Source organism: Lynx rufus, unplaced genomic scaffold, assembly GCF_022079265.1.
Source record: "Lynx rufus isolate CCGP_SWC_20201006 ecotype Redwood Valley unplaced genomic scaffold, mLynRuf1.p SCAF_2, whole genome shotgun sequence".
Lineage (NCBI taxonomy): Eukaryota > Metazoa > Chordata > Mammalia > Carnivora > Felidae > Lynx > Lynx rufus.
The window spans coordinates 198,344,488-198,367,707 of NW_025814834.1; the positions used below are offsets into that span (position 1 = coordinate 198,344,488).

At 42.1% G+C, this 23,220-nt stretch overlaps 1 protein-coding gene across 2 annotated transcripts in view; it reads right to left on the reverse strand.

Moving 5' to 3' along the window:
- The window catches only part of KHDRBS1 (KH RNA binding domain containing, signal transduction associated 1), a 38,892-nt gene extending 16,475 nt beyond the window's left edge, over window positions 1-22,417 (reverse strand). For both annotated transcript variants that reach the window (XR_006962649.1, XM_047082891.1), the window contains exons 1-8: window positions 21,903-22,417; window positions 10,441-10,565; window positions 9,002-9,118; window positions 6,593-6,739; window positions 3,795-3,928; window positions 2,870-3,071; window positions 2,295-2,362; window positions 1,482-1,540 (exon numbers count right to left, since the gene is read on the reverse strand). Coding sequence is in view for 1 of the 2 variants with exons in the window: in XM_047082891.1 (XP_046938847.1) it covers window positions 1,482-1,540; window positions 2,295-2,362; window positions 2,870-3,071; window positions 3,795-3,928; window positions 6,593-6,739; window positions 9,002-9,118; window positions 10,441-10,565; window positions 21,903-22,284 (1,234 nt within the window). In the remaining variant the exon portion in view is untranslated. The remainder of the gene's footprint in view (window positions 1-1,481; window positions 1,541-2,294; window positions 2,363-2,869; window positions 3,072-3,794; window positions 3,929-6,592; window positions 6,740-9,001; window positions 9,119-10,440; window positions 10,566-21,902) is intronic.
- Between the last annotated feature and the right edge of the window lie 803 nt (window positions 22,418-23,220).

The following is a 23,220-nucleotide window of genomic DNA, read 5'->3' on the forward strand; positions in this document are numbered from 1 at the left end:
GCATTCACAAATAAGAGCCTCCATCACTATAGGTCTCAAACCTCTATGTGGATCTAAAGTCCCAAAGAATCCTATTTAAGCTTGTTTATACCCTTAGTGTAATAGGTACATCCATCACTTTCCAAGTGGCTTCTGGTACCAATAAGACGGTTTATTTTTCTAATTCTGTTTATAAACGCAGAAATCATAACAGATTAACTGTGGCAACATCATACCAGGAGCAAAAGAGGCAGCCTGCCTCTTTCAGTCCAGTCTCTTCTCTGGCAAAACAGAAATGTAATTTAGTCAAACACATACAGAGGCCCCATTGTACTGTCTCGCCGATGGAGGGAAATACCCTAGGGCAATCCCACCGCCCTTCTAAATAGTGGCATGCGAGCAGAGCGGTGCAGTGTTACCGATGGCAACTGTCCAGTACCATTTAGCGAGAACTGGTAAAAACTATTTCCCTGGGCAAGCAACTGACTGGCTACTACATACTGTGCTGAAGAATTAAGCTCAGCTGGTCTCAGCTCGAAAAGGCTCCCCACCCCTTCTTTTCAACCAGGGGTAAGGGGAGACTGTTAACTAGTCTGTTAAGATGACCTGTCAACTGATGAGCCCCTTGCCAAGGACTCTGGAATTCCCTCAGGTATGCTGAAAATACCTTGCATTTCAAAGGCTGCTCTCTCTGCACCCACTGCCACATGGCACTCCCTATGGGGCCCATTAACCCAGGGCCATAACTGGCTCTTGAGGACACTCTTGAGCAATGTGTTTTCAACTAAACCTCAGGGAAGACAGCTTGGTCCTGCTGCCATTCCAGCCTCTATAGCTCTCTTGGGATCAAGGACTGACCTGACGTGTCTCCAAGCCAGTAAGGAGCTTGGTGCCAGTACTGCCCTGACCTGGCTCCAGCCCCTAAGGCCTCAGATCTGAGACTGACAGGCACTATTCTTGCATCCAACCTGCCCTGGCCAGCTACTTGCCATCTAGCTCCCCTTCAACTAACATTTCCTCTACATAGATTCTTTTTGATGAGAGCTAATACTGTTCTTAAAAAACAAAGTGGGGCTGGAGAATAAAGCTAGATACGATGAAGTTCTTGTTATCTACCAATGTGGCCTAAGCACTAGCAGCAAAGGCCCTGCAACATGACTTAGGCCTAGCCATCTCTCCTGACCTGAAGTAGAAAACGATCAACACTGGCTTAAAAGTCTGCTGTTCCAACCAGGCCAAGCTGGACCCGGGCCCTAGTTTAAGACATCCGCTTAACTTTCCAAGAGTAACAGTAACCCCATCTCACCTTAAGAGCTCCTCTTTCTATGGCACACCACACAATTTAAGTAAGAGCAGCACTGCTATTGTCACATCTCCAACATCTCAGCTTTCTGAAGTCTTCTCCTTAGGTGGGTGACTGGCGGACCCCCAATAATCCAGTCACCAGCACTCTCCCTGGCACTTACTTGCACATTCTGCCCACCACAGAAATAAAGACATACCATAAGCTTCATAAGAATCTTGAACCTCCCCATGTCCATAGTCATAATATTCTGAATCCCTGAAAGTCAAAGACAGAGTGTTAGAGAGCTCGAGAGTTAAGTCTGTTTTGGTTTCACTCCCCCCACATCTCAGTCATTCTACTACATGTATAATACAGGAAAACGCTAATTCTGCTCCATCTCCAAACCAGAAAATACTTCCAAAACATGTATGCGCTATGCATTTATAAAAAAATGACAATAGCAGAGAAAAATGGATACCACATATAGTGAAAAACCAAAATTCTAAACTGACCATCTTAATCACAGTGCACACAAACACACATTTATAGGGCTCACTGGAAAAGAATACACAAACATGCTGTTCTGTCCCCATTGTAGAATTATGAGACACTTACAATCAATCACAGATACAATGCATATACACAAAAAACGTTATTTAAGAAAAGTGCAGAAAATAACCTCACTTATGGTAGTGGGATTCTAGCTTCCTTTTAAACTTTAATGCACCTTTAATGTGGCTGGATAGTTTTAAATAATAAATCAAAACAATTTTAAAGGCATTTTCCCTTTATTTCCATGTGGTCACGGCTCAGGAATTTTCCATCTGCTATTTCCAGATTCTACACCATAAGATTCACAGTTATCTAAATGAAACAGATCCGTGTGCCTTACTGACATGGAAAGCAAAGGAGATACCCTCCAAAGAGAAGCCACATCGCTCCCTAGATGTGTGCTTCCTAAATCTCTGTTGCTCCAGCTCCCTCCATCCATCCCTAGGACACGAAATGGCACTTCTGTTGCCTTACTCACCCTTGGCTCTGGCTGTAATAGCCTTCGTAGCCTTCATAACTCTGTTCTGCATATGTATCATCATATCCCTAGAACAAATAAAAGGATACCGAAAGTCAGAATCACACAGAGTAGGGGAGGTAATTACATCCCATGGGAGTATGGCAGGCCTCTGGCTTAATAGAATGCGGAAATTCCCTCCAAAATTAACACCCACTGTGGAATGGCTGAGAGAGAAAGGGTTATTTTCTTTTTAAATGAAACAAAACTGGACCACCAACCAAACCAAACGTGGGCAGGAAACAAGGTAAAAAGTTGAACTTCAGCATTATCAGTAGTAACTAGTGAAAAAACCCCTTAGTAAAACACTGTATATATCAAGGCACAGCCTATTTCCTGTTTAATCTATTCACACATAGTAAACCACGCTTAAAATGGAAAAATCTTCTTGTAGTGTTACAGTCACTACAAGAGAGCAGACTCCAGATCTTACAGGCAGTCCCTGCCACTTATGTTAAGGGCCTAGGTCCTGTCATTCAACTGCCTTTGGCAACCTTCTAGGTATTGGGAAATGGCACATTGTTCAAACTTCTTACATATTCTTCATATGTTTCTGGTGCAGGGGGCGGAGGCAAAGGTATTCTCTGGATGCCTGCTGTCCGCGCTCTTGGTGCTGGCGCACCCCTCACTGTAGGTGGAGGTGGCACTCCTCGAGTCACGGTGGCACCTCTGGTGATGGCTCCTCTCACTGGTGTACCACGCACCAGAGCCCCCCGAGGTGGTCCAACACCACGGCCCCTGCAAAGGAGAATTTATTTTTATGTTTTTAAAGGATAAACTTAAAAAAAAAAAAAGTATTTATTTTGAGAGAGAGAGAGAGAGAGAGAGAGAGCGCACACGTGAGGGCACGAGAGGAGCAGAGAGAGACTGAGAAAGAGAATCCCAAAGCAGGGTCTGTGCTGACAGCACAACATGGGGCCACACGGGGTTCAAGCTCACAAACTGTGAGATCATGACCTGAGCCAAAATCAAGAGTCAGACATTCAATGGACATTCAGTTGGACTGAACCACCCAGGCGCCCTGGAAAATTTACTTTAAATAGAGCTTTTAAAACATAGGTTAGTTTAATGTTCAGATTTCACGATGCCTTAAATCGACTATTATTACAACACACAGGAATGTATGGGTGGGTAAAGGACCCAGTCCCACAGTGGACCTGTGAATGTCTCATCAGCGGACTACTACTTCGGGAAGTCTGAACACTCTATTAAAGGTCAGTCACAGGTAAAATTCTAAAGTCAGAGACCATTTTGAAAATGCTAGAACTGTCCAAAATTAAAAAAGCAAAAGTTTCAACAGGACAGCTGCACTTGACTATGACCAAAGTGCCAACATCTACTATTCCACTCTTGATGATACAAATCCTGAGGCCCCCTTCTAAGCTGGAGCACCACTAAGAGAGAGATGCTACTGGCAGTCAAATTTACATCCTGTTTCTAGTCATCTCCATTATTTTTTACCTGGGAACAGGTGGAGGAGGAGGTGCCGCTCCTCGGCCTCTCACTGGCACCCCACGTCCGCGAGAGGGCTCCGGTACTCCGTTCAAGTAGGAGAGCTCTAGAAACTGCTCCTGGCAGATATCATCCATCATATCCTGCAAATGAAAGATAATGAGGAGTACTGTGCTACATCTCCACCTTCCGCTGAGAAGTCGTCCAGCCCACATAAGCCTTGGATCCTAAGACCAGATCTGAATGCCTGGATGAAGACTCAGGTCATGCATTCTCTGAAGTCAAATGGCACCCTACCTGTCACCTCTTCGAGGAAAGTCCTGATGGCAGACCCCCTCATTATTCAGCTGAAGCTCTTCATCATTGGTCCCTACCTAGCTCTCAAGATCACTTCCATCCACTCTCCATGGACAACCTCCTTTCAAGCCATGTAAAGTAACTTGTAGTTCAGAACCTGGCATACTTGTACATCCATTCGTACAAATAGCTTCCTCTTCCTAGAACAGTAAAAGCCACTACCATCAGATAGGCTCTATGCATTGGGCACTTTATAATAAGCTCTCTATAGATTCTGCAGTTTAATCTTCAAGATAACCCTGAATTAAGTAGGCAGATCTTCCCATTTTACAGTTGGGAAACAGAATCAGGGCATATAAAGCCACCAGCCTAAGGATATAGAGCTAGTAAGTGGCAGACTCGATATGAATTCAGAAATTACCTGTCTCGCAAATCTAGGCTTTGAATCATCAGACTATATTGCCTTTTTTTGTCCACCTGAAACACTCAAACTTACTCTTACAAGACTTAATCTAAAATACTACCTCTTTTGAAAAACTTTCTTTGATGCTACCCCCACTCCCTCCTCTTTTTCTACAGCACTGTGTATTTTCCCTACCCAAGCACTTACCACGTCATTTTAGAATTGTCTGTCTTTCTCACTAGATTGTGAGAAAGGAGCCATTTTTGTAACTTCAGACCCAAGCATAGTATTAGGCACCTACCAGATACTTAACAAATGTTTGGGATGAACAAGGAACCTGAGGCTCAGAAAAGTGAAATAATAACTTGTCCGAGATGACGCAGATAAAGGTCCCAGTCCAGTGCTCTTCCTACTGTACCAGGAAGCCTCTCTGGTACAGTTAATGGTTCTAAGGGGAAAACGGAGGCTCTGGTCATGGATGCAAAAATAGGGTCACTTTTTTGTCTTCACAAGAGAGAAGAACTGAGTCAAATGCCATTTGCATATCTTTTCAATATTTCCTGATGAGAGCCATTCAGTTTTAACACTCCATGCTTTTTTATATATCCCAGGTGGACAGAGCTTCGAGAATAGATGATTCTAGTTACCACAGAGATGCCCCCCGCTTAATCTTCACCTCCTTCCTACCTTACACATTACTGACGCTTGAGACCCACACAGGAGAGTCAAATGACCAATGACAGCCCACGTGCCTAGATTCTTCTGGCTGAGGAAACCCAGATCTGCCTGGCAGGCATCTTTTCAGAAGATCCACTTACACGAAAGCCTTGTAAAGCTACCCCTTTTGAGAAATATGCTGAGACTAAGGATCAAGAGGAGACGGGCATTCCCCCTATTCCTTCAGAAACCGGGTGGCTTAGGATGCTTCAATAGAACACCTCAAAACGAGTAAAAAGAACTCCATCAAGGGAAAATTTACCGGCTTTTTCTCTCGGATATTTTAAATTGGCTGTTTCGTGTTTAAACATTCTAACGAAGAGGAGGTACTTGGAAGCAAAGCCGCTGCTGAGACATCTGAAACGGGGCTGGACTTTGTGGAGCTCGACATTATAGGTACACACTGCCTGTAAATTTTTGCTCTACTTATTCTCACATCTGCTGACACCACGTCTAGTTCCAACTCCTCACTTTACGTACACAAGAAAACCAAGAACTGTATCTCAACTCCTCTTAGTTTTAGTGATGCAAACGTGATGCTTACCCAATTCTAGTTAATAGTATTTCAATGCTTCCTAAGGTTCCAGATTCATCCTTGGTCATTAAATATTCAACTGTAGTATGTTAACTCTGACAACTAGCAGGACTTGCTGAAAGGCAAGAATCACACCATTTTCTACTTATTCGAAGAATGGACCCTCTGACCAGGTGGTAATAATTATGCAAGACAGGTAACTTGGTCTGTCCCAACTCTTCCTGGGCCTCAGTTACATTCCAGAAGGAGATGCACACCAATGTGTTTAATATCATCGATAGTCGAGCCTGTTAACAATCATGCCTCTTTCAAATCAAACTCTATGTAAGTAAATTCCTCCAGGAGAAAGAGTCCTGAATGTACCTAGGTCAAAATTTAATCCATTAACACTGGATGTTAGAAGCTTCTTGCTGTTAGTTAACCCTCTACACTTTCTAGAGTCTAGAACATAATTCCTTGAGTACAGGGGGGTTTATGACCATCTTAGCCATTTTATCATCATCCCCTCCTGGTTCCACACCAGTATCAATACACTTAGCTCCGTGAAGACTCTGTTCAATCTTTTTTAACCAGATGTTAAAATGCCAGACACACTGTGGACTCAAAATACTGACAACAGACACTGCTATATAACTAAAACCATATTAAAGGGTAGAGTGGGTTTGGGGCACAGTGCTTTAAGAACTAGGTACAACTAACAGACTACCGCAGAAAAGTGAACATAAATGTAGAATTTGATATGCAATTTCAGAGATCATGATTATGCAGAGATCATGATTAAGAACCCCTGCCTTAGCAACAACACTAGATCCCAGTTCTCTCTTGCTCAAAGATATAGAATGTGGGATTCCTTACTGGTACTAGGAACTTCTTGACTTCCTCCATAGCATGGGCCATAAGAGCATAAGCCTCACATGGGGGTCCAAAGACTTCAATGAAGACATGCAGATCCATATTCAAGTGGGCATATTTGGGATCTCCACCTTTGCGCAGCTCTTCCTCCTATGGAAAAAATGCAGAAAAACATCATCACGTGAATGCGAGAAAATGATACCATTACCTCCAGTCCAATGAGATGGCAAAAAATAACCTAAACAGGTGAGAGAAATAGTAAAAGTGTAAGAAGAAAGCAAAACAAGGTCTGGAGAATAGTAATTCACACAACATACTAAACCTATAATCGGTCTGCTAAACAGTTAACTACCGTCAAGAATTCGGTGCATTCACTGGAGCTCTTATTAGATGGTATAGAAGAGACTCACTTAATTCCAGTCTCCATTCAGATATAGCAGTTTGCCAAGCATGCATGCATTCATTCATCTATTCATTGCCAAGCATTTGCTCTTAAATCCCAAATAGAGCCGTTAAACACCAGCTTTTCTTTTTTTAACTTTTATTTAAAAAAAAAAAAAGTTTTTTTAATGTTTATTTTGAGAAAAAGAGATACAGTGCAAGTGGGGGAGGGGCAGAGAGAGAGGTGAGAGAGAATCCCAGGCAGGCTCCACGCTGTCAGCACAGAGCCCAACGTTGGGCTTGATCTCATGAAACCATGAGATCATGACCTGAGCTAAGATCAAGAGTCGGATGCTTGGGGCACCAGGGTGGTTCAGTCGGTTGAGCATCTGACTTTGGCTCAGGTCATGATCTCACCGTTCATGCATTCGAGCCCCACATCTGGCTCTGTGCTGACAGCTTAGAGCCTAGAGCCTGCTTCAGATTCTGCATCTCCCTCGCTCTCTGCCCCTCCCCCACTCAAGCTCTGTGTCTCTCCCTCTCAAAAACAAATACACATTAAAAAAAAAAAAAGTCAGATGCTTAATTGACTGAGCCACCCAGCACCACCCCCCTGCTCTGTTTTTTAATGTTTATTTATCTATTTTTGAAAGACAGCACAAGCAAGGAAGGGGTGGGGGCGGGGGGATCCCAACCAGGCTCCATGCTGCCAGGCTCTACACTATCAGCTCAGAGCCTGATGAAGGACTCAAACTCACAAACCATGAGATCATGACCTGAGTTAAAACCAAGAGTCGGATGCTTAACTGGTTGAGCCACCCAGGTGCCCCTAACTTTTTTTTATTTATTAAGTCATCTGTAGCCCCAATGTGGGGATTGAACTCACAACCCTGAGATCAAGAGTAGCAAGCTCTACTGACTGAGCAAGCCAGGTGTCCCAGCACAAGCTCTTCTTATTTGCTTATATGGTCTGGGGAGTTCTAAGGGAGGAAGGAAATCAGGATAGAGTGAAGAAATTTCACGTAAATCTCATTAGCTAGAATAACACACTTCAACCGTAACTGTATTCATCTAGTGAGAAATATGAGGGGACAAAAAGAGGCTCTGAGAAAACAATGTTTGTCAATTCAGGCTACATAAAAGGAGCCCTGAATAACTAAGTTTTAGGCTGTACCCTGGTTATGTCTCATCCAAACAGCTGACCCTAGAAGATAATACCGTTTTAGTGGGAATTTTTTTTAGCACTTACAAACAAAAAGCCTATGGGGCTAGAACATGGAAAAACATGTAAGCATTAGGTTCTGTTGTCAGGATTACTCATGGTTCCTTTCCAAATTCTTTTAGTGGGCTTCACATTCCAGCTGGCTAAAAAAAAAAAAAAAAAAAAAACACAACAGCAAACCCAAACAACTAGTCCTCAGACTCGCCTGCACACACAACGTTATTGCTCTCACTTTTCTATATTACCGGAAAGGGAATGTGCTGTTCACATTTTAGTGTGTTTAGTCTGGATAAGTTTTAGTACATCCAGCCCCCCTTCCAAGTTTTCACAGACAAGCTTACTAACATGAAAACTGCTACTGCTGCTTCTATTACCATACAGTTAAGAATGAGAAGGAGGGGCGCCTGGGTGGCGCAGTCGGTTAAGCGTCCGACTTCAGCCAGGTCACGATCTCGCGGTCCGTGAGTTCGAGCCCGGCGTCAGGCTCTGGGCTGATGGCTCAGAGCCTGGAGCCTGTTTCCGATTCTGTGTCTCCCTCTCTCTCTGCCCCTCCCCCGTTCATGCTCTGTCTCTCTCTGTCCCAAAAATAAATAAACGTTAAAAAAAAAAAAAAAAAAAAGAACGAGAAGGAAAAAAAAACCACGCAATCCACAGGGCACACCTAGGCTCTTCCGGGTTGCCAAACAAGTAAATTAACCTGGTCTATAATCTCTTATATCCAAGGCAAATTTAAAGGATTTGCATCCTGTACATATACAAGTGTTGGCTTCCAGAAGGTATGTTTTCTTGCCTCACTCACGTGAGCTTACCTTGGCTTTGTCTCTCATTGAGCCCTTGCCCAGAACAGAGATCTTGGCACCTGTCTCTTCTTGCAGTCTTTTGATTGTATTTCCTTGTGGTCCAAGGATCTTCCCCACAAAATTGAACTGACAGAAAATAAAAACAGATTTCTATTAATACTATATGTTAACTAACTAGAATTTAAATAAAAATTTGAAAAAAAAAAAAAAACAAAAACAAAAAACGATTTCTAAATACCCATGTTCCTATAAAGCATTTCCATATATGTTATCTCATTTGGTCTTCAACAACCCTGTAAAATAGGGAGTTACCATTCCCGTTTTACTGAAGGATATGCGAGGATATACTGAAAAAGTGAATAATCTAAGATTATATAACTAGGAAGTAGCAGTTCCTAGACTTGAACTTGGGTTTCCTAATGTAATCTGGTGCTCTTTCCATATTATCACACTACAACCCTTAGTATTTTAACACACATAAATATTGGTAATGCAGTGACTAACCTCAGAACAGACAAATGACATTCTTTTGTAGTACTTGTTAGGTAAACTAAATATAACTAATCTTTTTCCTTAAAAAGCAGGGGGGGGGGGAGGAGAAGATGTGGTATGTATGTACAATGGAGTACTACTTGGCAATCAAAAAGAATGAAATCTTGCCATTTGCAACTATGTGGATGGAACTGGAGAGTATTATGCTAAGTGAAATTAGTCAGAGAAAGACAAATATATGACTTCACTCATATGAGGAATTTAAGACACAAAACAGATGAACATAAGGGAAGGGAAGCAAAAATAATATAAAAACAGGGAGGCGGACAAAACATACAAGATTCTTAAATATAGAGAACAAACAGAGGGTTGCTGAGGGGTTGTGGGAGGGGAGATGGTCTAAGTGGGTAAGGGGCATTAAGGAATCTACTCTTGAAATCATTGTTGCACCATATGCTAACTAACTTGGATGTAAATTAAACAATAAATAAATTAAAAAATAAAAAATTTTTAAAAAGGGAAAAAGAAGGAGAAAAACAAGAAAGCATTTATATAAAAGCAAAATGTTAAGAAATAAAATTAACTTCATCTTGTCAAGGATTTGTGTTAAATTTCCTATACTTAGATTTCATGTCATTGTTTCCCCTATGTCAATTTTTTGACAGAGAACAACTCTTCAGTTTTTCTCTTTGAACTTGGAGGATGAACAAACATTTCAGAAAGAAACTCTTTTTGATAATAAAGTTGATTATATTTCCTTCCTGGCTATAGGTATGCTGTTAGTTTATGGATGTAGATGTTTCAACTGCCAGGAACAAATACTACAAAAAGCAGTATTTGGAAGAGAAGCTTCACAGGCTCAAGTATCTGATGTGTCATAATCTCCAGAAGTCTTTACTGCAGCCCGTGACTCTTACACCTACAAAGATGATGAAGTGAGGCCTTTTCTGCCTTACCTTGGGATACTGCTTGACAGGTATCAGTACCCGCTCCTTCAGCTTCATGTTCTTGTGAGAAAATAAATCCAAGTAATTCTCCTCATCGTCCTTTTTTGAATCTCCTTTCTGAATCTTCTCAATTTCTGAATAAGACAAACACAATTTAGTTTTGTTCTGGTAACTAAAGGCAAGTTTCCGAGTCTGCATAAAGCAGTAACAGTCGAAGACCAAACAGTTCAGATGAATGTGTTAATTTCAGAGACTGGCTGAGAGCACCAAAGCTGTGTGGAGTTGACTAGGAAACCCAAAGCCTGCTTCTCATGAAAGCAGTTTGCTTTTCCACCCCCACCTGAAACCGCTACATCAGAGCCGTTCAAACGTTTCCTTAGAATAAATGGATTTAACAAAACCAACGCACAGAGATGGGGAAAAAGGGATAAATGAACGAAAAAAAGTCTGCATCAAGAAAAAGCACAAAGTCGTATCTTGATGAAAATACAAAAGTCAGTAATTTAAACATACAATGGAGAGCGCTGTTAAAATTTCATTGTGACAGTAAGTAGTTCTTTAGATGATAGTCCTTAGGAGTTTGAAAGACACGGTTCTTAGTCTACCACTCACTAGTTTTGTGAACTTTGAAAAGTTATTCAATTGCTGTAATTTTTGGCTCCTTCATCTGTAAAACAGAAGCAATATCCACCTCATGAGGTTGCTATAAAGACAGAGTAAAATAACATATATACATATGCTAATTAAAACCCTTGCGGGGGGGGGGGGGGGGGAGAGGGAGGAGGGCGCCTGGGTGGCTCAGAGGTCCAGCATCCATCCAATTTCGGCTCAGGTGGTGATCTTGCAGTTTGTGAGTTCAAGCCCCAGGTCGGGCTCTCTGTGCTGACAGCTCAGAGCCTGGAGCCTGCTTCGGATTCTGTGTCTCCCTCTCTCTCTGACCCTCCCCTGCTCACGTTCTGTCTCCCCCTCTAAAATAAACGTTAAAACAAAAAAACATTTCCTAGGAAGTGCTTAATATACAGTCAACATTAGTCCAAATTCAATGTCCTAAAAGAAAAAATGCACCAAGGCACTTTCAATTCACAGGTCAAGATAGTTTCATCAGATATGACCTTAGTGTTCAAAAAGATTTCCTATCATTAGGGAACTTCATTCATTCATTCATTCATTCATTCACTCACTCACTCATGTACTCACTCACTCACTGGAAGTGTCTGAGTGCTTCCTATAGAGAGGCAGATGAAGGGAGAGATACAGGATGATCATTAACCACTATGGAAGACTTAATAAGGGCCAGACATCTATCCTACAAAATATAGGAGATACAACAGAACAAGTTAGATATGATCCCCACCTTCACTATATTTACACACTGACATGAGTACAGTCTGTGAAGTTGGCAATGAAGTACAGATTAAGTGCTATGACAAGAGTACTAACAGAGATGGAGTGGTACACACAGGCAACTAAAAAGTTATGTGGTCCACTGAAAAGAGTAAGAAAAAAAATTATACTCCCTAAAATTATTAGAAAATTCTAAATAACACATAATGTTCTTATATACTATTCTAACACTGTGTTTCTATCTTCTACAATTTTAAGGTAAGGGTTCTCAAACTTCAGTATGCATCAGAATGGCTTCAGAGGGCTTATTTAACTAGATTGCTAGGCCCCAACCCCAGTCTAGGATTTGTGTTAGGAATGTGCATTTCTAGCAAGTTACCAGGTGATGCTGGTATTACTGACCTAGGGACCACACTTTGAAAGTCACTGGTTTAAAATATAAAGACTACTACTTCAGGGCACCTGGCTGGCTCAGTCAGTGGAGTGTGGGGCTCTTGATCTCCGGGTTCTAAGTTCAAATTCCACATTGGGTGTGGAGATTACTGAAGGAAAAAAAAAAAGGTATACTACCTCAAACACATTATTCAAACCCATACCTTTAACAGTTTTTAAAAATACTGTTTAGACTAAGTCCAGCTGTGAAGTATATAGATGAAGAAAAGTCACTTTGACAGACTTCGTAAGAATTCAGAATTTCAAACTAAAGTATTCCGTTTATTAAAAAGCCTAATTTCAGATGTTATATTATGGGGTGAGCTAACCTGCTTATGCCCAAGAACACATACTCTCTTGCTTTCTGACAATTAAAACTGCTAATCATATTGTGAATCTTTTTTTTTTTATACAGGTTTTTTTTTTAAATTTTTTTTCAACGTTTATTTATTTTTGGGACAGAGAGACAGAGCATGAACGGGGGAGGGGCAGAGAGAGAGGGAGACACAGAATCGGAAACAGGCTCCAGGCTCTGAGCCATCAGCCCAGGGCCTGACGCAGGGCTCGAACTCCCGGACCGCGAGATCGTGACCTGGCTGAAGTCGGACGCTTAACCGACTGCGCCACCCAGGCGCCCCCTTTTTTTTTTTTTTTAAAGTAGGCTCCACGCTCAACATGGAGCCCAACATGGGACTTGAACTCACGACCCTGAGGATCAAGACCTGAGCTGAGATCAAGAGTGGGACGCTTAACTGACTGAGATACCCAGGTACCCCCATACTGTAAATATTAAGTAAACCTTTACTCCTATGGGAAGAACTATAGACAACAGTGCTCTTCACACTCCTATGTTCCATTGCTTGGAAGAGAAAACAAATTTGACCTTACAATTAACAGGCTAAATGCTTCATTCAACACCCTATTTGTTTGTTGTTTTGCTGCTGATATATCCTGACCTCTATTCCCTCCTCCCACTTACTGCTAATATTAGCTTTTTCTAGTCACTAGTTTTGAGCCTACCATCTTTGAATACATCTCTTCTTGAATTTCCAAAACTGAAAAACTGGGTACTCAATCCTCAAAAGTCCTAGGAATAAAGATGCCTTATTTGTGATTTGAAAACATCACTGAGGAGCTTCTAAAAATGTGGAACAAATTACACGCCTCATTTTATCTATGTCCTAATTGCTACCCTCTAGTAAGGCCCTTCTGCTGTATTTTATACTACTTTCCAGAAATTTTACTTGGCCAGTGCAAGAAGATAAGACTCAAAGCCTGTTGATCTGTTGTATTCCTATAGGAAGCAAGGTTGCAAAAATTGAAACCAGTAGAAAGATTTGTTCTTATGCAATGTAATGCACCCTGAGAATTTCTAACAGGATCTTTCTGTTTTATTTTGTACTAGCCATATCTTAATTAGAATCTCTTTGTCCAATTTATCTCACAATTTTTATTTTTTTTTATTTTATTTTTTTTATCTCACAATTTTTAAAAGAGTATTAAGGCATTTTTAGAGAATTCTAAGAATTCTTTATAAGAGAATATAAGTTATTTACATAAAACTGAGAATTGAAAAAAGAGTCAGGGAAGTTTAGCCTTGAAAGAAAAACACAAGAGGCAACTTTATGTCTTTAAGAGGGGCCATCTTCCATGTTTAGAAGGGGAAGGACTGAATATTAGTTCAGTGTCTACTATGTATCAAATACTGTACAAATATTATCTCATTTATCCTACAAAATAACTCAGTGATGTAGCTGGTACTATCCCCATTTTACAAATGAGAAAACAAACTCAGAGAAGAGTCTCTAAGTCACAAAGCTATTAAAGTATCAGAATATAGTTCAAAACCCAGGCTTTGGATAACTTCAAACCTCATGCTTTTATTACTGCCTCTCAATGAGGAGTTTCTGGAGGGAGCGGGGCACTTTTTTTCCGCAAGAAGAGTTGATTGTGTAAAATGCTGGGAAGTACAGTTCTACCCTCAGAGACGGTCATGAGGTTAAAGGCAATGAAAGGACTCTGTGGGTGCTTCAGATGTACAGTAGCCTGATCTTGCTTTTCTTTTCCAATTCTGTATTTCTCTCCTTGGCTTCACTTCTCTTGGAGAGCTGGGAGTAGGCCGTATTGGGAAGGAAAAAAAAAGTCAAGAAGCTTCCTAAAAATGGTTTAACCCTCAGGCATAAGTACTTTCTAGACAACCTTTCTGAAACTAACTCCTTTAAGTGATCTTCACTTGTGCCTCTGGAGACCTTGGATGTCCCCAGAGCCAAAGAGAGAAAAGTGAAAATGTAAACAATACAGAGAGGTGACCCACTTGTTTTTTAGCCAGGTGCTTCCAATAATCACATTCCACCTAGTGCTTCTACACATCAGAAATTCTGTACTGTTTCATTGTCTTTCAGCCAGGACTATCCCTATTTAGCAGGTGAAAAGAACCTGGGCTCAGAAAAGTTATGTAACTTGTCCAAGATCACAAAACTAGTTAGGGACAGAGCAGGTACTTAAATCCAGGTTACTCCCTTCCAACACTTGAAGCAAATTCAAAATCTTGTGGCATTTCTCTTACTCTAACTTAACCATTCCTTTTTTCGTAGATCTTACCACAATCAGATTGTAAACTCTAAAGGATGAGAACTGTTTCTTAAACGTATGCCTCAGAGGAAAGAGCAAGAGTTTTAAAGCCAGACAGAACTGGGTTTGATTCCCAGTTCTGCTACACGCTTGGAATGTGACCTTGAGCAAGTCATTAAACCTCTCTCTTGAGGGCACCTGGGTGGCTCAGTCAGTTCAGCGTCTGACTTCGGCTCAGGTCATGATCTCACAGTCTGTGAGTTCGAGCCCTGCATTGGGCTTTGTCCTAACAGCCTGCAGCTTGCTTCAGATTATGTGTCTCCCTCTCTCTCTGGCCCTTCCCCTCTCGCACTCTGTCTCTATCTCTCTCAAAAATAAATAAACATTAAAAATTTTTTTAAAAAGCCAACCTCTCTCTTAGTCTTCCCTACTTACTTTTAAAAAGGAGGAAAATAAAAAAAGAAAAAAAAAGATTTAATAAACGCAAAAATGTTAATACTAGAGAAGTTTGGGGAAATTATATACAAACTTTATCATCTGGATTGGCTTAACTAAAAACAGATTACCATGTACATTTCATTAACTGAACATTTGATAAAGGCTGCATAAGCAATGACAATGGTCAACATTTTCTAAGGCATCCAATGATAGTGTTTTTAAGAGGGCAAGATTCATAGAATATCTGCTCCAAAAGGTCAGGGGTCATGCCCTGCTCTCAATTTCTGCTCTTCTAACCACACTACTCCTTCTCTTGTTAATGATTTCCAGACTGCTTCCATCACTAAACTGTGTACCTGCCATTTTTAGTAAATTACTTAATACACAATAGGCATCTATAAATACTTACTGAAAGAAACATATGTTAACACCCTCAACTTTCCTTAGAGATTCATGACTTTATTATTCCCAACTTTATAATTCTCTGCCCTATACCTTTTTTGTTGGTACCACCTTTTGGAATCCCAATTCCAGTATATGCTTACTACCTTTGTATTAAAAAAAAAAAATCTGTTCTTTTTATTTATCAAATTACTTACTATATTAAGCAAGAGCACAGACCAATAGGTTCTTAATCTTTTTTGGGGTCATGGGCCCCTTTGAGAATCTGATGAAAGCTACAGATTATCTCCCTAGGAAAAGATAACACAGTATTTCACATACAGTACAGACTGAGGGTGGGTACTGGTTCAGAAAAATCCCCCAAAGCCTGAGTTAAGAGCCCTCTAAGGGGCTCAATTCTCACACTCCAAGATAGTGGCAAACCCTATTATGGTATATTGACCATGGTCTCCTGAATCTCTTTCTTAGGATACATTTTAGAATTTCTAAATTCTTTTTTAAAAAAGCTTTTTGAGATAATTATAGATTTATAAGCAGTTGTGAGAAATAAAAGATCTCATATACCCTTCACCCAGTTTTCTCCATGATAATACTCTGCATATACACAATACAGCATCACAATTAGAAAATTAACATTAATACAATCTACTGACTTTGTTCAGGTCATCAGTTTTACACCTACTTTTGTGTGTTTAGTTCTATGAATTTTAATCAGTCATGTGAACAACACCACAGTCAAGATGCAAAACATGTCTATCACAGGGATTCCTCATGCCACCCTTTTGTAGCCAACTGTCTCTCACCACAGGCAACCATTTGTCTGTTCTCCATCTCTATTGTTTTGTATTTTCAAGAATGTTTAATTAATGGAATTATATATTTTGTTTCCTTTAGAGATTAGCTCTTTTCACTCAGCCTAATTCTCTTGAGAGCCACTCAAGTTGTTAACGTTTATCTCTTTTTACTGCTGAGTAGTAGTCCATGGTAGGAATGCACCAGTTTATTCACCTATTGGAGGCATACGGTTTGTTTTCAGTTTTTGGCTATTATGAATAGAGCTGCTATGAACATTCAGGCACAGGTCTGTGTGAAACTAAGTTTTAATTTTTCTGGGATAAATGCCCAAGAAACTGCAACTGCTTAATATGGTAAACATATGCTTAGTTTTTCAGAAAGTTGCTTTATCAGAAAAAAATGTATGCTAACAATATTTTGCTTAATCTTGCTAGTATTATGTTCTGTAAAAATAGTATTGTACTGTATGTATCTAGCCTTATGGGACTTACTTTTCTAACATTAGATTTCCAACATTTCTCCATGTTGTTGCTTGTAGCTATAAGTTTTCATTTTCACTGCCTTGTAATGATCTCATTTTGAAAATCTCACAGTATTCAATCAATGGTGAAACAAGTTGCACCATTTTGTGAACAAGGTGCACCATTTTATGAATGAGGCATTCATGTGCAAAAGTTTCTATGGGCATATTCCTAGGAATGGTGTTACTGAATTTTAAGAAATTTAAAAGTTCAACTTTCAGATGAAATGCTAAACTGTTATCCAGAGTGTCTGTATCAATTCACACTTCCACCAACAATGTTTAAGAGTTCCTTCTAATTAGGGGCGCCTGCATGGCTCAGTCGGTTGAGCATCCGACTTCGGCTCAGATCACAGCTCGTGAGTTCGAGCTCTGTGCTGACAGCTCAGAGCCTGGACCCTGCTTCTGCGTCTCCCTCTCTCTCTGCCCCTAACCCACTCACATTCTTTCTCTGTCTCTCTCAAAAATAAACAAACATTTAAAAAAAAAAAAAAGGGTTCCTTTTAATTCTCATCCTCTCAAGCCCTAAGTCTTGTTTGACCTAGTTAAAAATCAACATGTCCACTTAAAAGTCCTATCATAACACTAGTTCCCCCTGTTCCCACAAGCTTCCCAGGACATATGGCATATGTGTCTTTTCATTCAGATCTTCCTTTATCACCTTCAGTAAAATTTTAAGTTGACAATAAGTGATCACAATATTCTTCTTCTGTAATATTGAGAAAAAAAATTCTTCTTGCCTTACAGAATGGCCAGGAGACAGAATTAATGAGTAGCATATCTCATGGCACATATTACATGCTCTAAATATTATTTAATGTTATTGTTTATGATTATTCACATACATTTTGAGTGTTTTCTTGCTAATTTCAAGGCAATTGATATATTCTTTTAAATTTTTTTTAATTTTTAATTTTTTGGTACTATTCTAAAAATGAGATTTTGTCAATTCTTTTCTAATTGGGTCCTGCTCATGTATCAGAAACCTACTGATTTGTACATCTCTATATTGTAATCAGCAACATCACTGACCACTTTCCTAAGTAAACAACAATGTTGTTGCAAATAGTTGTAACCTCTGCCTTTTTATCCTACTATTGATACTTACACCCATATTCGGTCTAGAATTCCTTTGCAATTCTACTTTCTGATTTTAATAGGTTTTGCTAGCCTTGTAGAATGAAATGGATATATTTCTATGACATATTGTGAATGAAAGAAAGGAATTAAGTATTTCGAAGTTTCAACAGACTTTGTCTTTAAATGTCCACTGGGTGCTTTTGAAAGATGGATTTCTAAGTATACGTTCAAGGTCTTCTGGGGACTGTTAATCTCTTCAAGATGTTTACTTACTTCTGAGTCATTTACACTAACTTATATTTTCCTAATTGTACAAAGTAGAATAAAAAACACTGACACACATAAAAGCATTTTGTTTATTATATAAATATATAACACAAAATAAATTATTTTTGTTTTAGAAAACAAGCATGGGTAAACTGATTCCTTGCATGTCTGCTAATGCGTTTAATTGTCATCACAGCTTGAATATCAACTTGGCTAACACAGAAGTCTATATTCAAAATGTAAATTCCTCAGAACTACGTTGATATTTTTCCATTATGCAATGAAGATGAATACTCATTCATCAAATATTTAGTAAGAGGCCATTCTGTGCGGCAGTCTTCAAGGAACAAGAGATACAGCAGTGAACAAAGCAGACAAAAGATCCCTGCCCTGGTAGAGCTAACATTCTAGCTGTGAAAGAGGTGTGGTTAAATACAGAACTACAATAAATGGTGCATCAGATGCTGGTGAGTGCAAAATAAAGTAAAGCTGGGAAAGGGACAGGAAGAGGTATGTGACTGCTGAAGGAAGAGTGGGCTGCATCTTGAGGCACCTCCTCGGAAACGAGCAGAGGTGCCTGGAGGAGTGTTAATCCCAAGAGCTAGGCTCTGCTCTCTGGGTTTCCTTCTTTTTCTTCTGGCCTTATTATCTTTACTGTCATGTTAGCTACCACTCCAATGCGTTCAAATACATTACAGTATTTTGTGCAAGTAGTACAAAATATTTTCAAAGTACGATTTTTTGCAGGTACTATATACAGTAAGGGGTGGGGTGGGTGGGGATGGTTAGGTGTGTGGATCCAGATTCAGATTGACTTCAAATCCTACTTATGCTGCTTACAAATCTTGTTGCTGTAGGCAAATTAATCTCTGTGTGCCTTCATTTCCTCATTGGTAAAAGTGAGGATAAGAGTAACTTCCTCATAGTATTGTCACAAAAACTAAATATTTGATATAAAAAGTGCTCAGACCAGTGCCTAGCACAGTAAGTGTTAAGTATTATTTTTCTTACATGTATCCTTATCAGACTTTAAATACTACTATTCTGTCTTCTCAGAGTCTCACTTCCTCATAGTTGGTGGACTTCACACTCCCTTTCCCAGATCATTCAAAAATGATCCAGGTCCAACATATATCAAGACTTACCCATGCTAAGAAGCATCCATATACCCTTCTAAGACTGTTCTTTCAATGAGCCGGCATTACCTCAACCCCAATTCTCCAATTAAAATTTCAAATTGATTTTAAAACGAAAGAGAAAGAAAGAAAGAAAGAAAGAAAGAAAGAAAGAAAGAAAGAAAAGAAAGAAAAAAGAAAGACAGACACCAAAATGTCCAAGTGAAAAATAAGATTGAAGAGCACTCTCTTATAACAGAATTTAAGCAGTGAGAGAAGAGTGAAAACTGTAACTGTTTCTAAAAATATTTTTATTTTTAAGGAATCTCTACACCCAATTTACAATCCCAAGATCCAGATTCCCATGCTCTACCGACTGAGCCAGCCAGGCACCCCTGTAAGTAACTTTTAATGATCAACAGTTTTTTTTTTTTTTTTAATTTTTTTTTCCACGTTTATTTATTTTTGGGACAGAGAGAGACAGAGCATGAACGGGGGAGGGGCAGAGAGAGAGGGAGACACAGAATTGGAAACAGGCTCCAGGCTCTGAGCCATCAGCCCAGAGCCCGACGCGGGGCTCGAACTCACGGACCGTGAGATCGTGACCTGGCTGAAGTCGGACGCTTAACCGACTGCGCCACCCAGGCGCCCCAATGATCAACAGTTTTTGATGATCAACCTAAGAAACCCGTCTTTTACTTAAAAGACAAACATTATACTAGACATTTGGTGTGGTTAAGCAAAAAATATCTTGCTTTCATACCATATTCAGTACCCTGGATTTACAACTAGAAGAAAACTGTGGTGACAAGTCATTACCTGATTACAGACCAAAGGGAATGGTGCTAGTGCTTTTACATGTCATTTAATTCTCTCAACTCACCATCCCACTTTACAGATAAAGTTACCGAGGTTCAGAAAGCTTCCCAAGAGTAGGTAACTAGTTAAGGGTCAGAATTTCAAACCCAAGCCAACACCTAAAAGTTCTAAAGTTTGTTATTCTCTTGCATTTAATATGGACTGCTTAAAGATTAGAGAAAATAAAAATTAGACTACCAGTCAACCTTTCAGAATTTAGCCTGACATTCCTAAATCTGCCCATGTGCTTGCTTTCCGATTCAAACACCTGGTGTTTGTTATATGCAAGACAGCCTGAAAAATATAAAGATAAAAAAAGCATTCCTGGCCTTCAAAAAGATTGCCAGAGGCACACAATGAGCAGTAATGTTTCAAACAATCTATGTTACAAAAACAGCAAAGCATCAAGTTGAAAATGTAAGCAGTTCATCTAAATGTTATTCCTGACCACAGCCAGCTTTGTTCATTGAGTTAAAAAGTAAGGACCCCTCACCAATGTAGTGTGCTGGAGAACAAAGGGGAGGGAAATGATCTTTTCATAACTATCTGTTCATTCTATCAGCCTTGCTGAAGAGTCCACCTACTCATTTAGTGTTGAAGACTGCAACTTTCTACTTGATTAATAAAATTCAGGTATCATAAATAGTTATTAAAACAACGTTGTAACTAGAAGTGAGGGCGAAACAGACGGCTTTCGGGAGAAACCAGAGGGACCAGGTGATTGGCCAGGGCAGGAAAGGAGCGTGGGTCTACAGACAGCGAACAAAGACTATTATTTCTAATCTATTTCACTACTGAAGCAAAAAATAAAAAATAAAACAAAAGACCCAAGTCTTTCAGGTACGAGCATCCTGCCATTTCTCTCAATTTTGTCCATCTTGTTGGAGAAAGTCCTGCACACCACCCTTTACCTCCTCCTATCCCATTTCACTAGAGTTATTTTTCCCCCTTCTGGTGGACACCCCACGTTGTAAAATAAAGGGGTCCAACCTTCCGGCTCTGTAGCAATCACCACTTTACCGGCCGAAGTGGGAAATCTGATTCGGAAAACCTCAAGCTCCGATTCCCACAGGTTGCTTCTGCCTCCGAGCAACTTAAGCTCCTGTTACCGCTAAGTCCCACCCGGCCCCAGCGACCGCGGCGCGCTGGACAGGGCACTCCGGCCTCACCCCATTTCACCTCGGCCCTCCCTCCCACGGTCCCTCCCCGCTCGGGCCGGCTTCGCCTCCTACACCCTCAGTAGAGGCGTCTACCTCCACCCGCAAGGAAGAAAGCTTTCCCTTTAGGGTAGGGGGAGGTAAAGGTTCATTTCTGGAAGAATCTGAACACTCGGAGGGCAGGGCAGCTGCAAGAAGTGGGAGGGGGAAGGGTCGGCAAAGGGGCGGGGAGCGCAGCGCTATCCATCAAGATCTTTGCGCTAAGAGATCGCCAAGTCCCCTTCGGGCCTCCACTGCAGCCTAGAAATTCTCCCTCACACCGTGGGCCGGGACAGGTGCGGAATCCAGGATCCCCATCATCCCCCCAGGATGAGGATAAGAGAAGAGGAGTTCACGACTGCCTTGGCCCCGAGGGGGCGGGAAGCGGGAGGAACAAAGCCACTGCCACCCATGCCCCCGAGTGGCCAGGCGACCCAGAGGGACCCGGCTTACCTGCCGTCAGTAGCTGCATGGCGTGAGTGAAGGACGGGTCGAGCGAATCCTTCTCGGCCATGAGTTCGGGCAGGTACTTGTTCTCCGGCTCCATCTTGACGGAGGCAGTGGCTGAGGGGGGCAGCAGCGGGGTCGGCGCTGGACCGCCCACTGTCGCGTCGGGACCGGTGGCCGAGGGCGGCAGCAGCGGTGGTGGCTGCGTGGCGGGCGAGGCCCGGGCGCCCCCCCGGGATCCCCCTCCGCCTCCCCGGGATCGGTGAGGCAGCGGTGGCTGCCGAGACGGCGCCTGACGCACCGAGGGGTGGGCACCGGAGGGGTCCATGGAGCCGCTGCGGCCTGAGGACCGGCTCATGCGCGCGGCGGGGTCGTCCCGGCGCTGCATTGGGGCGGATGTACGATCGAGGAATCGAGGAAGCAACGCGGCAGCGGCAGAGGCCCAAGCGGCGGTTGGCGGGGGTGGGAGAGCGGGAGCGACAGCGACCGAAGCCGACCCGAGCGACCCAGCGAAAGAGAGCACCGGAAATGAGGCGGCGCGCGTGCGCAGTCAGCCACCGGCACCGCCCTTGGGTCTCTCCGCGGAGAACAAAGTCTCCAGTCGGGCCACGGCGCCTGCGCACCGCCGCGGAGCCCGAAGAAGTCGCCTCCCCGCTCCCCTTTTCCCTCAGAGCCCGCCAGGCCAGAGCCTTGTGCGCGTGCGCAAGTGGCCGCGGGCTTCGTTCGTTTTCTTTTCCACGTGACTCGGCGCTAGCGGGACACGTGTCTCCTCCCCCTCTGGCCGAGTGCGCGGAGGGGCGGGGGCTGTGGAATGTCTTTGTCTGCGCGCGGGCCCGCGGAGTGTGGGGCGGGAGACCTGTTACTCGCGGGGCCACGCCCCCGCCAACGGCTGAGCTGGGGGGCGGGGGGGTTGTGCTCCGTGGCGGTGGAGTGGGGGGAAAAGTGGGGCGGAGAGGGGGGCTCACTGAAATGTAAGGAGACCCGAGTGGGGGGTTCGCGGGAGGGAAAGGAGAGGGAATGGAGGCGGTCTGGGCAGGAAGAGAGGGGAGAGACTGCCGGAACGGGGACGGGGTTGGGGGGGAGAGACAGGGCACGGGGGAAACTAGGGGTGAAGAAGGGACGATTCAGGGAGAGTCCTGACTCAGAGATGAGGGGTTTGCAGGAAGGACGGGTCAGTGGGAAGACTGGAGAACTTGAACTAGATTGGAAAACTGAAATCTAGCAAGGAAAAGGGCGCCCGACCGAGACAGGGAACCCCAGAAGTCGTGTCCCGTTTTCCAGTATAGTAGGCTCTAAAACGTTAGCCATTGTTGGTCTGAGAAGT